Source organism: Perissodus microlepis, chromosome 18 (genome assembly GCF_051167445.1).
Source record: "Perissodus microlepis isolate ML-2025 ecotype Zambia chromosome 18, ASM5116744v1, whole genome shotgun sequence".
Lineage (NCBI taxonomy): Eukaryota > Metazoa > Chordata > Actinopteri > Cichliformes > Cichlidae > Perissodus > Perissodus microlepis.
The window spans coordinates 731,120-744,478 of record NC_140478.1 but is presented as its reverse complement, the minus strand read 5'-3'; the positions used below and the strand labels follow the sequence as shown (position 1 = coordinate 744,478).

Below are 13,359 nucleotides of genomic sequence, written 5' to 3'. Positions count from 1 at the left end.
GTAGGACCTTCCGCGCCTTTCAGGCGTTGCGGGCTGCGTGTGGTTGCACGTGTTGGGAGGTGCAGGTTTCCGGTTGCATCTTGAGTGATGATTAAGTTTAAATCAGACAGAGTGGGTGACAATATCAGTAGTTACACCAGAGGTGTCCAGCTCCAGGCCTGGAGGGCCGGTGTCCTCGAGCCATCACAGCTGATTTAAATGGCTAAATGACCTCAACATGTCCTGAAGTTCTCCAGAGACCTGGGAATGAACTGTGTGATTCAGGTGTGCTGACCCAGGGTCAGATCTAAACCTGCAGGACACCGGCCCTCCAGGCCCGGAGCTGGACACCCCTGAGTTATACAGTGAGCTCTGTTACGGTCGAGGGGTCACAGCTTTGCTGCTGCGACGATGAAACTGGCTGTAATTAGAAGCAGCGCTTTCATACTGTATGAATATTCTAATCTGCCAGCTTCTGTTCGGGGACAGACGTCTGTAGCAACTGTTCACAGCTGAGAAGAAGAACGTACCAGAGAAACGACTCCCGTTTAATAAAGGATTTATCACACAGGTAGAAGACAAAGTAAAAAGGTCCTGCTGATCATTACAACAAAGCTCTGGTCCAACATGTTCCCTCCTATGTACACATCAAATACTTTTGATCCCTTTGAAGCGTTTACACATCAGACACAGCTCTGCTCATCAAGTCACTCTTAATTACAAACGTGTGATTCATCTTCCATTTGATTCCAGTTTACATAACATTTGATGAGGGACAAAGTCCAGGACGGTGGAGCTCAGCAGGGACTTCCTCTGACTGAGGCGTCACTGAGCGAGTCCAGTCAAACGTCTTCGAGGTAAACGCTTGTATTAGTGTCGTCTGTGCATCCTCCTCCTCACCATCAGCCTGCACGCTGTACAGACGGCCTTCGTGTGTCCAATGGTAGCGGCTTATCAGTTTATGGGGGGGGGGGATAGTGGAATGACTCTTTTAGTGAAACCTGGGGAAGATTTTACTGCTGAGGACACTGAACGTCGTTCACGTTCACATCCTCCTCCGAGCAGGGGCTCGGTTCCCTTTGTCATCCAGGACATTAATGCGACGTGCAGCCAGCCCTGCTCTCCTGCACAGTGCACGTGTGAAACAACATGTTTGATGTCTGTTTAAGGAGCACAGCTGTTTTCTCATCATTTTCCAAACTCCGTGTAGTGGCTTCATTCACATTTAGGGAATTTCAGGCTGACCCCAGGTAGTAAAAGGAAATAAGTGCTGCAGAGCCGGGTCTTTCATGTGCACAGTGAAAATCATGGGGGGCAGAGGTGAGAGGAAATCAGCTGCAGCCACTGTACTCAAAAATCATTACAAAATAGCTTATTGTGTGATTCAATTCTTTAAATCAGTGCAGGTGCAGCTGTGCACATGTTTGCTGGCCTGTAGTCCAACGTCAGGAGTTTTGTTGGAAAATGAAGACAAAACAAGGTTAGAAAAGGATGCAAATCTCAGTTTAAAAACAGAAAGCTTCTTGGTTTCAGCAGCGAGGCAGGAAGTCCCACAGGATTCCTGCCTTTCCCTGAAAAAGTTCCCCGTGGTGAGATGATGTGGGAGGAGCCCTGTCAGTTGATTCCATTTGCTTCACTGGAGATGATTGGCAGAGCACCTGCAAACACACACAGTGAAAAGGTGAAGACGCACAGGCAACACGCTGTGTGTGTGTGTGTGTGTGTGTGTGTGTGTGTGTGTGTGTGTGTGTGTGTGTGTGTGTGTGTGAGTGAGAGAGAGAGAGAGACTTACGCCCTCTGATCTTGATTGGCCAGATGAGGATGGAGCAAAGGGCCAAAGCTGCGACGATGGAAACGCCTCCCGTTACAATGACCATGATGTAATGGTAGAACCACACACAGGCAGGACAGCACACCACAGTGCTGACACACACACACACACACAGAAGAGTTTACTGTCAGGATGGGTTCTTTTTAAATACACACAGACAGATGACAAGGTGAACACACACGTGTGTGTCCTAACAGCACCGTCACCGGACGTGTGCACATGTAACTGTTTTAAATACAATAAACAGGTTTGACATGTTTACTGTTTGTTTTTATCTGACGCCGTTCGTCAGAACAGGGAAGTAACCAAGTCTTACTACAAACTGACACTGATCACATCTGCTGAAGAGTTTTAGTTAACTGACATCAGTTTTAAGGGTTTTTAATTTTGCTTTAATTAACAATAAAAACCTTAATGATTCTCAGCAGACTGTCACCGAGACACAGAGGCCACAGTGGTGCAGCGTTCACACTCAGGTATCAGGATGGAGGACACACACACTCTGCCAGATTCTAACAAATTTATTGTGTGTGTGTGCGTGCGTGCGTGCGTGTGGACTAACTGGCAGGGATGCAGGGCCTGAATGATCATCACTGCCAGTCCATTGGCCAGCTTGTCAGTGAAACTCATGGCTCCGTACACGAACGCTCCGCTTTGCTGCAAAAAGATGAACAAATTCGCTCAAACAACAGGATCCCTTCGTCCTCCGTCTCGGCCTTTCACACACGTCTTACCGTCTGATCTGCAATGAGCTCTGCAGTCATGGCGAGCGATATGACCAGGATGGTGGCGGACCCGGCCCCCAGCAGCACGGCCGCCCCGTATACCTGCTGACCCATGGTGACGTCCAGCAGCACCCAATACGAGAACGCCATGATCAGCAGCAGGCCCACGAAGTACGTAAGCTGGACCAATCAGAGGACAGGAGACACATGACAGTGACCCACTTCTGCCTTTTTGATGATGCAGATACAGAAGCAATCACATCCTGTTACTGAGTAATGAAGTATTGTTACTGTGAACAGAGCACAGGCTCCACCTTCCCCATTTCTGTGGTGCAATCGTGTCAGTGTGACTGACAAGAACAAATATCACATTTTGTTCTAATAGAAACATTTGTTTTCTGAAACTACAGAGAGGAGAGCAGCAAGTCCCTCAGAGCCACTCGTGCTGCTTTCAGAAACCTGACCTGGTTTACTTACACATTTCCCAATGAGTTTGCTGACAGGTTTCATGATAAAGGAGGACAGGAAGCCGCTCACGTACATCACCAATGGGATGGTAGCTATGAACTTCTGTTGGGAGGAAAAAACAAGAAGAAAATGAGTGCGTGACGACAACCCAACGTGTTACGGGTGAACTGGAAGTAGGGCTGCCACGATTAGTCGACTAATCGTCGACGACTGATTTAATAGTCGACGCGTCGTTTGAAGCTTTGTAAGATCACAAAAGACGCAGGAATAAGTAGTAGGATTTAAGAGTGTAATAACGGACTGAAACAGAAGATGGCAGCACTGCATGTACAAGGATGCCAGCTGCCGTTAAACCGCGAAGAAGAAGAAGCTGTGTCCCAGAATTCATAGCGCAGCCCAGCGCAGTTTCCAACAATGGCGGCAGCTAGTTAGTTTTAATATTACTCTTATTATTCTTTCTGGGTCACAAAATAAACGTTTAACATATTTTCAGGTGAGAATGTAGCTGTGTAAACCTCAAATATCTGCTCAGTTTATCAAGACACCACATATTTTGAAAAGCGCTCCGACGTTTTCGGAGACGTCTGTTACCCACTAGCTCGATAGCTAGCCGGGGGCAAAGCTCACCCCGGACTCCCGGCAAATCGTTTTCAAACCCACCGCCGTCTTTCGCTACTCAGGTTAAACATATATGAGTCACTTAGATAACTTAAATGTTATTGTTTGGCTTTTTTTTTAGTATTTTATTTGTTCCTGAGTAAATCGGTTTGGCTGAGATTAAAGTTATAGTTTTTACACAGCTGAATAAACGTCAAGCAGACAGCTGATCATCAGAAGTGTGAGATGCTCGAGAATTTACTCCGGTGTCCTGTTATATTTTAGATAGCAAGGAGTTTATTAAACTTCACCGAAACAATCTGCAAATTTCATTAAAATTTAATAAACTATCATCTTGTCTTTATTTTTAGTTAGCACATACCTTAAACACTTAAAGCTGTAAGCTAATGATAGTTATATAAGAGCAGATGCTGCTGGTGCAATAAGCTGTACGTTTTACGTCCAATGGATGATGATCTGATTAGTCGACTAATCGCAAAAATAATCGGTGACTAGTCGACTATCAAAATAATCGTTTGTGGCAGCCCTAACTGGAAGATTTCCCGTCACCTTTGGCAGCCCCAGAGTGTTGATGAGATACATGGAGATGTACGTCTGAGACAGGTTGACGATCAGCCTGGTGGACATGTAGAGTACGGCCACCTGCAGAGACACAGCGAGCAGGTCTGCTGATGCATCTACGATATCAAAACCCTACAATCGCAAGCTGAACGGGTGCTGACGCCCGCCCAGCCTTTGAAGCTGCTCCCATCTCATTCTGAAGAGGTTCGGATGGAGGTCGCGTCAGTGCTTAAGTCATTCAAAGCTCCATACCTGGTAGAAAGAAGGCTGTCGCAGCCAGCATTTCCACTGCAGGAGAGACGAGAAGGTGTTGGAGCGCGGCAGCAGTGGCCTCCGCTCCCCCTCTGCCTCCACCGACTCCTCGCTTGTTCCATTGTTCTCTTTTGTTCCCACGTGGAAAACGACGGAGAAGACGACACCGATCCCCAAAACAATTAGTGACAGATTCTGCAATTACACACAGCGTGGCACACCTCATCATCGCTGCTACAAACAAGCTCCTGCTGCCCTGAGATAACCAGAGGACACGGAGTTATCAAACCCTGGGATCACATTTTAGGGACCGTTTATATCGACTGTTCATTTCTGTCCCACCTGTCAGCCCGGCAGCTTCTGCTTTGTCTCCCCTCTTCAAAAAGCTGATCTACACAGTAAATATCATCCAGATGCAGCGAGGCCGCCATCTTTATATGCTGAGTGCAAAAGTATCATTGACGGCTTTATGTCGTCTGTACAGTCGTCACCATATAAATACAATACAAAAAAGAAAAGTACACAACTTTGCTGTCACACTGTTACTGCCTGCTCCTGTGTGCAAATGAAGGTAATTAGGTTCAAGAAGGCTTTGTTCTAGAACAGAGGTAAACCTGGATAATCAACCCAAAGCTTCTTAATCTTGTGACTGCGTCGAGGGGGCAGCATTCAGAGAAAGCCAAGTGAATAATGAATCAAACCTGAGGGAGCAAGTCTTTCCGTCACAGCCCTGCACAGAGTTCTGCTGAAGCATGTTTGTGCCTATGCAGCAGGATGTGCTGTGTAGCTCATACAGCAGTGTTTGTGTTTAAAGCTGCCACAAACCCAGGAGAAACCTCACCACTGCCCTGATCTGCTCGTGTATACAGAAAACTGCAGGTGGGAGCACTAAGCACAAACAACATTAACAACAAACACAAGAATCCTGGGTCATTATTTTCTGCTTGAGTAAAAACTAATAGAAACTTGCACCTTTCTGCAAAAACAAGTGTAGTAAGAGACATTTACATCCTGGGTTTTTTCCACAGTACAGATCTACATTCACAGTCTTACAGAGTACGCTGGCAGAGCCAGAGGCTTTAACTCCAACAGCTTTCAGCCCCACTCTGATGCTGCTACACCGTGCTGTGCTCGCAGTCAGCCTGCTCACCCTGAAGATGATGATGTCTGCTGGTCCCAGTGAATCAGGGTCTTCATCCTCTCCAGCCTGGACGTGAAACAGCAGGTAAGCCACTCCATACACGGTGATGTTGGCTATCACTGTGAACGCGTACCTGCTCCCACACACAAAGGACAGAGTGCACATTCACACCTTGATGCACGTTCAACCATCCAGGTAAGGAAACATGAAAAGGGTGATTCTGTTCATCTGGATGTTTTCAGTGGGAGAAACGTTTCATCATCAGCAGCTGACTGCAGGTTTCAACCTTATAAACAGGACATTTGCACAATGACTGAAACCAGCTGACTGACTGAACGCTGGGCTGTGAGGTCACTTCCTGGATGTTTTCAGTTTCTGCCACTGAAAACATCCAGATCAGGGGTGCCCAATCCCAGCCCTCGAGAGCTACCGTCCTGCAGCTTTTAGATGCATCCCTACTCCAACACAGCTGAATCAAATAGTTTGATTACCTCTTCAGCATGCCATCAAGTTTGGCAAAGGCCTGATAACAAGCCATTCATTTGATTCAGGTTTGTTGGAACAAGGATGCATCTAAAAGCTGCAGGACGGTAGCTCTCGAGGACTGGGATTGGGCACCCCTGATCCAGATGAACAGCATCAACCTTTGGGATGTGCATCTATCTTTTGATTCTCGTCATGTAAAGCATGCGTGTATTAACCATACCTGTACGCGGTGAGCTCTACTTTAGCATGCTCACAAGTGACCAGCTCTGGGATGAGGGACAGGTGAGAGATCTGCGTGGCGGCCCAGCCGAACTGGAAGATGATGATGAATGGGACGAAGTAGATTAAACTGGCCCACTGAGGGGTGAGGAAGCTGCAGCCCACACACTGGTTAAAGATGAAGGCAAAGGAGAGCACTACGCTCAGTGTACCTGGATTTAAAGAGATGACACAACACGGATCATTTCTCTATTTTTTAAACAGATCTATGTATTATTGGTTTTTCATTTACCCCCCTCCCCATTAACTAGTACCAGATGAGCACAGTCATAGAGGAACATAATGAGAACACAGAGCTCTTCACAGCTGACCTCAGTGGCTAACAGGGGTTTGGTTTCACCTCATCTGCCTTCTGCATGCATCAGGACTATTTCAGCAGATGCTGCACAGCAGCTTGGCAACCAGATGACGCAGTCGCCCAACGAGAACTCTGGGGAAACTTTCATACGTTTCAGCACCGCTGCTTTTAGTTCTGTGCTTTCGTTCCTGCTTGACAGCTGCTTTGGTAACACAATAGGCAACAATATGCACAAGCCTCAGCCTGTTTCCCTACGGGGCTCTTGTTTGCACTTTTGATGACATTTTGCACAGCGTTAAGTTGTTAAAACGTATCATGTGAACCTGATCAATAAAATCCATGGTAGGTGTTGGAGCACAGTCTGTATATACAGCAGACTGACTGTGGTTAATCAGTGCAAACCTACCTTGACCTCTCAGTTCATATGGCAGACTTTCCTGGAAAATAGCACGGTAAACAAAGTCATGAGACGGGGCAATATCCACGCACATGCACATGTACCACTTTTACTTTAGCCCTAAAAGTGCATTTTAAGTCTCACCAGCCACTCACATTTAACTGAACCGAGTTGATGTACTGAAAATCCTGGGAGTAATAAACAACTTAACGGCTGTTATCATCAAACTAAACAATATCCAACTTGAATGAAGATGATTTCATTTTCCAGGGACATCATATCCAGCAGTGTTTCTGTGTGTTGTGGTGGGATTGAAGCGTTTAAGGCAAACTTTGTCTAAACTGAATGTTTTTGATGTTTGGTCTCCAGCAGCCACCATAGTTGGGATTATGCACTTGAAATGGGAACGGTGGGAACGTCGATCTCTGTCTGTAGTCACGAGAGTTTACACACCAACCCTATAAAGCTGTAATTCATAATTCATTATTATCAGGATGTCCAAAAAACTCCCTGAAAAGCCTTCAGTTAATCCAAAATGCTGCAGCAAGAGTACTGACAGGGACTAGAAAGAGAGAGCAGATTTCTCCTGTTTTGGCTTCCCTTCATTGGCTTCCTGTTAAATCCAGAATTGAATTCAAAATCCTGCTCCTCACATACAAGGTCTTAAATAATCAGGCCCCATCTTATCTTAATGACCTTGTAGTACCATATCACCCTATTAGAGCACTTCGCTCTCGCTCTGCAGGCCTACTTGTTGTTCCTAGAGTATTTAAAAGTAGAATGGGAGGCAGAGCCTTCAGTTTTCAGGCCCCTCTTCTGTGGAACCAGCTTCCAGTTTGGATTCGGGAGACAGAAACGATCTCTACTTTTAAGATTAGGCTTCAAACTTTCCTTTTTGCTAAAGCATATAGTTAGGGCTGGACCAGGTGACCCTGAATCCTCCCTTAGTTATGCTGCAATAGACGTAGGCTGCCGGGGATTCCCATGATGCATTGAGTTTTTCCTTTCCAGTCACCTTTCTCACTCACTATGTATTAATAGACCTCTCTGCATTGAATCATATCTGTTATTAACCTCTGTCTCTCTTCCACAGCATGTCTTTTATCCTGTCTTCCTTCTCTCACCCCAACCGGTCGCAGCAGATGGCCCCGCCCCTCCCTGAGCCTGGTTCTGCCGGAGGTTTCTTCCTGTTAAAAGGGAGTTTTTCCTTCCCACTGTCGCCAAAGTGCTTGCTCATAGGGGGTCATATGATTGTTGGGTTTTTCTCTGTATCTATGAAGCGCCTTGAGGCAACTTTTGTTGTGATTTGGCGCTATATAAATAAAATTGAATTGAATTGAATTGAATTGAATAAAGCAGAGCTTTCAGATTTCGCAGTAAATCTGCTCACAACACTGTTTTTCCTGAAAGGCTAAGCTGATTTGTTTTGGGCTCAGAAACAATCAGCTTTTATTTCCACTCAGCAAAAACTGAAAAGACTCTGATGGCTAAAGATTCAGCATATCTTCAAAAACATCACTATTTCCCAGTATGGCTATCACTGCCATAAAAATACACATACTCTGTGAGATGCTGCCTACACAGACAGCATCTCACAGTATGTTACCCATAGCACGTGTTAGTAACTATGACCAGAGGACTGACTGGTGTCTCAGGCCCACGAGGCCCTAAAACAAAACGACACCCAAAAATAAAGAATAAAAATGAAGACATCACTCAAACGTAGGTTAATGACTCTCAGGGCACATGACTGCAGCGCGCCCTCTGAGAGAATCACACACAGTCATTTATGTGCACAGTGACGACTAAAACCTGCACTCTGTGCTGTCACGATGACAGCGGTGACCGTATGACATTATTTATAAATATCTCAGTTATTATTCATGCTCATAGGTTAGCAACAAAGAACTGAGCATGATCTAATGTGTTCATTTTAGGATAAACAGGCGTGTTTGACAGGCGTGGCTGGTTGGTACCAGAGCTGCGGGTAAATGTTGTGCTGCAGTGGACCTGCCCATTGTGATGTTTCATGGTGAATGCCAGTCAGGCTTTTAGGAGGAGGAGAAAATGTCTGCAGCAGCATCGTGTTCAGGGGTCTCAGTGTTGCCCCTCTATGGCGCATGGATTTAATGTCATTAACACCAAAGCAGTTGAAACTTAACCTCTGCTGAACACTATGCCAGAGGTTTATCTGACTGAGACATATCCATCCGCATATATAGATGTATTTATATATATGAGAGACAAAGGGCTCTGCTTTTTCCTTTAACTTGTCACTTTGTGTACTTACCAACTAAATGCCACGTCTTCCTCTTGCCGTAGTTTCTACAGCCGGGGCTTCGGTCGGACTCGTAGCCAATAAGAGGCGTACAGATACCATCGGCTACCTGCCCGACCAGCAAAAGCACACCTGCACCAAAGGAGACATGCTGTGACCTACTGCAACAATCACTGAGAACAGACACAACAACAGCAAGGACACAGTCAAAGGTGGAAAGTAACGAATTACATTTACTTGCGTTACTGTAATTGAGTAGTTTTTTTGTGTATTTGTACTTTTTAAAGTCATTTTCCAAGTCGGTAATTTTACTTTTACTTAAGTATATTTTTTAAAAAGTATTGTACTTTGCTACATTTTCAATCACACCCGTTACTGAGTAAATTAAAAGAACAAACAAACAAAAAAAACCAACATTGCGCTTCAGAAATACTGCAGGGAATGATGGGTAGTAGAACAAATTGCGTTGGGTCACGATAAAAATGGAGTCTGACATCGGTGGTACGGATCCAGCGAAAAAAGAAACCCCGTCGAATTCTGCTGACCCTGAACTCGAAGAAACCGATGTGAACCCCTGGGCGTATTTAAGGGACCATTTCGGCTTCAAGTGCAAGAAAGGCAACAGCTTTATTATGCAGTGTAAGCTGTGTTTGCCCAGAGAGGCCGAGTCAGCAGCTTTTAAAAAGTCCACATCAAACCTGCGCAAGCATGTAGAGGTAAGTTAAATGAAACTTGTACATTTATTTTAGCAAAAAAGGCTGTGCTCAAGTTAATCACATTAAGTTAAGACATAAGCTGTTATTGGGCACGTTGTTGTCCACGCGACTTAAAATATTTTTACTTGATTGCCAAAAGAAAGTGTGTTCACTTTTCCTGTTTGTTAATAATAATAATTTATTTTAAAAAAAAATTAGTTAAATTAGACAGAAGACAGAAGCAGCTACTTTCTTACTTAAGCCACATATGTTCACACTGCAGGCAAAAGAATAACATGTGCTTGTGCAGAGGTGTTTCAGTCTAGGGGGACTTAATTTTTTCTCCTTATCTTTCCTCACGTGGTGCGTTTTCCATCGTTATACCTCTCTGACCTTCTTCCCCATGTGATGTTTGTGTAATGTATGTATGGTCGGAGGGTAAGATGACGCTGGCAAAGGTCGGCAACCTTAACCCAATTTCCTTCGGGGTCAACCTTCAGGATCAATAAAGTTTTATTGAATTGAATTGCTCCTCAAAATTAACAGAGCAGGGCCAAGTTTAAAAAATTAAAACACATTTTTATAGCAGCTGCCGTACAGCTCAATTCAGTACTTGTTCTCTTATTTGACAGTTTAAAACACATTCACATGTAAAAGAATTATATGGTTTTGACAGTTCGGTTGGTTTGGTGACCATTATCCATTTTGATGTATAGACTTGCAGTTTAACTGCCACTGCGCTTTAATTTGTAAAGTTTTTCTTTTAATTAAAAAACAACTACTTTGAGATTTATCCCATTGTCTTTTTTGCACTACTCAGAAGAGGCTGTCCTCCTGCTGACAGAAAAGGAACTATGTAACTTTTACTCTGAGTAAATTTTAAATGAGCTACTTTTTACTTTTACTTGAGTAAAATTTCAGCAAAGTAATAGTACTTTTACTTGAGTAAGATATTTTAGTACTCTTTCCACCTCTGGACACAGTCACTTATATCTGTCTGCACCTTGGTGTTACTGCAGCACTGCACGCTGAAGCTACGTCCTCACTAAACTGTTAAACTGTCAGATTGGTCCTCACAGTTAAATGAGGACGGACGTGCAGAGACAAAGACAGTGAAACCATTCATCACGCTCAGCTGGGCTCAGGAAAAGACCTAATCCAACTCCGCGTGTGGACAAAGACGTGAAACATAGTGGTGGTGACGTCAGAGTGTGAACGTCATCCAGTGATGGCGTCACGAAGACTTCAGAACTGAAACTTTAAAGATGTTAAGCAGCACATGTTACACTGGGTGACATAATGACCCCCACGGCACTGCTGTGAAGCTCGCCAGAGAAACAGAAAGCCTGGCGATGTTCACCGCACCTCAGTGATGCAGCCTAAAGAAGGGTCACCCACCCAAACATGCCCCGCGACCTTTGGTGCAGCCAGTATCGGCCGCGCTGAGGACGACACACGGACACGGACTAACCTGCACTCGTGTTTTGGAATCCCAGCACCGAATGGTAGAAAACCAGCAGATATGTGAACCACATGGAGGCACACAGGTCATTGAGAAAGTGCCCCACCGCGTAGCTGAGCCTCTTCAGCAGAGGAAGAGAACCGTCCGTGTCCGACATCCCGGCTGGAGGAAGACCAAAGCCCAGTTTACACGAAAGGAGCTTCGGCTAGCTTTTTCCACGTCTGGGGGAAGGAGGCTGAATGTCGACAGCCCCGTTTCGGTTCCCCTTTTTACGACTGATCTCCTTTATACGGTTTTACCATCCGGTTTAGTAAGCGCATGTGTCGCAACTTAACCAGCTGGTTAGTCCCTTTAATTCAGGTGCCACTTTCCTCTTGAAATCAGGTGACATGTAGCGATGTGGCCAAGCCGGGAGGAGCGTCTGAGAGGAAGGAAAACCGAAACAGAACCGCATCAGTGGGCGAAGGGGATTTTCACCGCCGCACAGCTCCACTTACATCACATTACAACAGGCAGCGAATGAAAAGTCATCCCGGGACATGTTACGGTACAAAGATGAAGAAAAGACCGAAGACTGTGAAAATGTAACCGGTAAATACAGAAGCGCAGCTCCTCCGCTTACCTTCAGCTAACCGGCTACAAACCTGCACACAAAATACAATCAGATGTAAACAAGAACGCAGACCGGCGAAGATGACGTAGTAGAAAGTGCCCAATGGGGAAGCCGTCTTGCTCCTTTCAGCCAATAGCCGGAGCCCGCAGAGTTACCTTGTTCACGTGACGGCACACTTCAGACCTCGTGATGTTACCGTTTGATTGATTAAAGAGCGCAGAGACAGCACGACGATGATATGTTTAACAGCTTGGCGATCAAAATGAGTGATTATTTTAAACACACACAAAAGTAAAGCTCGCCTAACAGCGCGACGAGGCTTCTAGGAAACCCACAGCGGAACAACCTGCGGATCCAGCAAGTGTGAGCAGTTTCTCCATGAATGCGACGCGGACAGAGTCAAGCTGTATAACAACACTACTTTTATCCATCCAAGCCCGAACTCCGGACATTTATCTGCACGGTTACTTTGAGCAGCTGCAAAAATAACTTCTTATTTTATCAAACTTTAAGAGTCCTGAAATGTTACCTCCGTCTTTGCTGTCGCAGAAATCCCTACAGACTGCAACTAAGGATTTCTGAGGGCCCCAGTGTCCTGGTGCAAAGACACATTAATTAGGGAAGTTACTGAAGTACTAAAGTTCATCCGTCAGAGCTGCCGGGATACATCAGCTGTTAGTATCAATGCCAGCCACACTTCCTCTTCCTTCTCTGAGCCTGACATTAACTGCCCTGCTGAAGCAGACTTCAGAAATCCCAGAAGTGTAAATTCAACAATGACGACCCACTGAGTGGGTCACAGCTGTGCCCGCTCAGTGGGCCACAGCTGTGCCCGCTCACCTGGGCTGTAACATTTGCATATGTTAAATATGAGCTTAAATTAGATGAACGAATGGTAGAGTTTCCATTAGCCATTAATGGAGGACACCAGGGAACTAGTTCACCTCAGGATGAATTACTGTAAGCTGGTACTTTACTCGCACCATCTTCAGGTACTTGTTAAATACGGTGGTTTGTTACTAGAAACAGCCACACAGCTTAACTTGAACTTTTTGCTTTGTCAGGAAATGTAAGTATGGTAACAGGTAACCAGGATGGACTTTGCACACATTACCAGCCCACTGGACCCTGTTCACACCACTTTCACAGCTTCCATGCCTGCCTCAGTCTAAACTGAGTCTAATGAATGGTTGACAAATCAGTTTAACAGTTCATACATTCTCATGTCAGGACTGTCGAAGCACAGGCAGCTTGTACTGCATTTGTGTTTATGAAT

The 13,359-nt window shown here is 45.3% G+C and overlaps 1 protein-coding gene across 2 annotated transcripts; it reads right to left on the bottom strand.

The window, feature by feature from the left end:
* Positions 1-506: 506 nt before the first annotated feature.
* On the bottom strand, positions 507-13,339 carry LOC146366378 (major facilitator superfamily domain-containing protein 12-like). Of its 2 annotated transcripts, XM_084912975.1 has the most exons (12): positions 12,093-13,339; positions 11,480-11,891; positions 9,326-9,445; positions 6,282-6,492; positions 5,585-5,708; positions 4,435-4,629; positions 4,171-4,263; positions 3,013-3,105; positions 2,545-2,715; positions 2,373-2,467; positions 1,772-1,902; positions 507-1,637 (listed from the first exon to the last, which is right to left on the bottom strand). In XM_084912975.1, the coding sequence occupies exons 2-12, from the start codon at positions 11,625-11,627 to the stop codon at positions 1,594-1,596; spliced, it is 1,425 nt and encodes a 474-aa protein (XP_084769101.1). In that variant the 5' UTR covers positions 11,628-11,891; positions 12,093-13,339; the 3' UTR covers positions 507-1,593. The 2 variants fall into 2 exon arrangements, with proteins under 2 accessions (XP_084769101.1, XP_084769100.1); XM_084912974.1 differs by having other exon boundaries at positions 11,480-13,339.
* Positions 13,340-13,359: the final 20 nt, after the last annotated feature.

What these genes read in the sequence shown, in the direction of transcription:
- LOC146366378 (XM_084912974.1), bottom strand. Translation starts at nt 11,627, where the DNA reads ATGTCGGACACGGACGGTTCTCTTCCTCTGCTGAAGAGGCTCAGCTAC. An exon ending in ATTCCAAAACACGAGTGCAG is followed by an intron (nt 9,446 to 11,479) that starts GTTAGTCCGTGT and finishes CCTTTGGTGCAG; the next exon opens with GTGTGCTTTTGCTGGTCGGG. An exon ending in CAGACATCATCATCTTCAGG is followed by an intron (nt 4,630 to 5,584) that starts GTGAGCAGGCTG and finishes GTGTAATTGCAG; the next exon opens with AATCTGTCACTAATTGTTTT.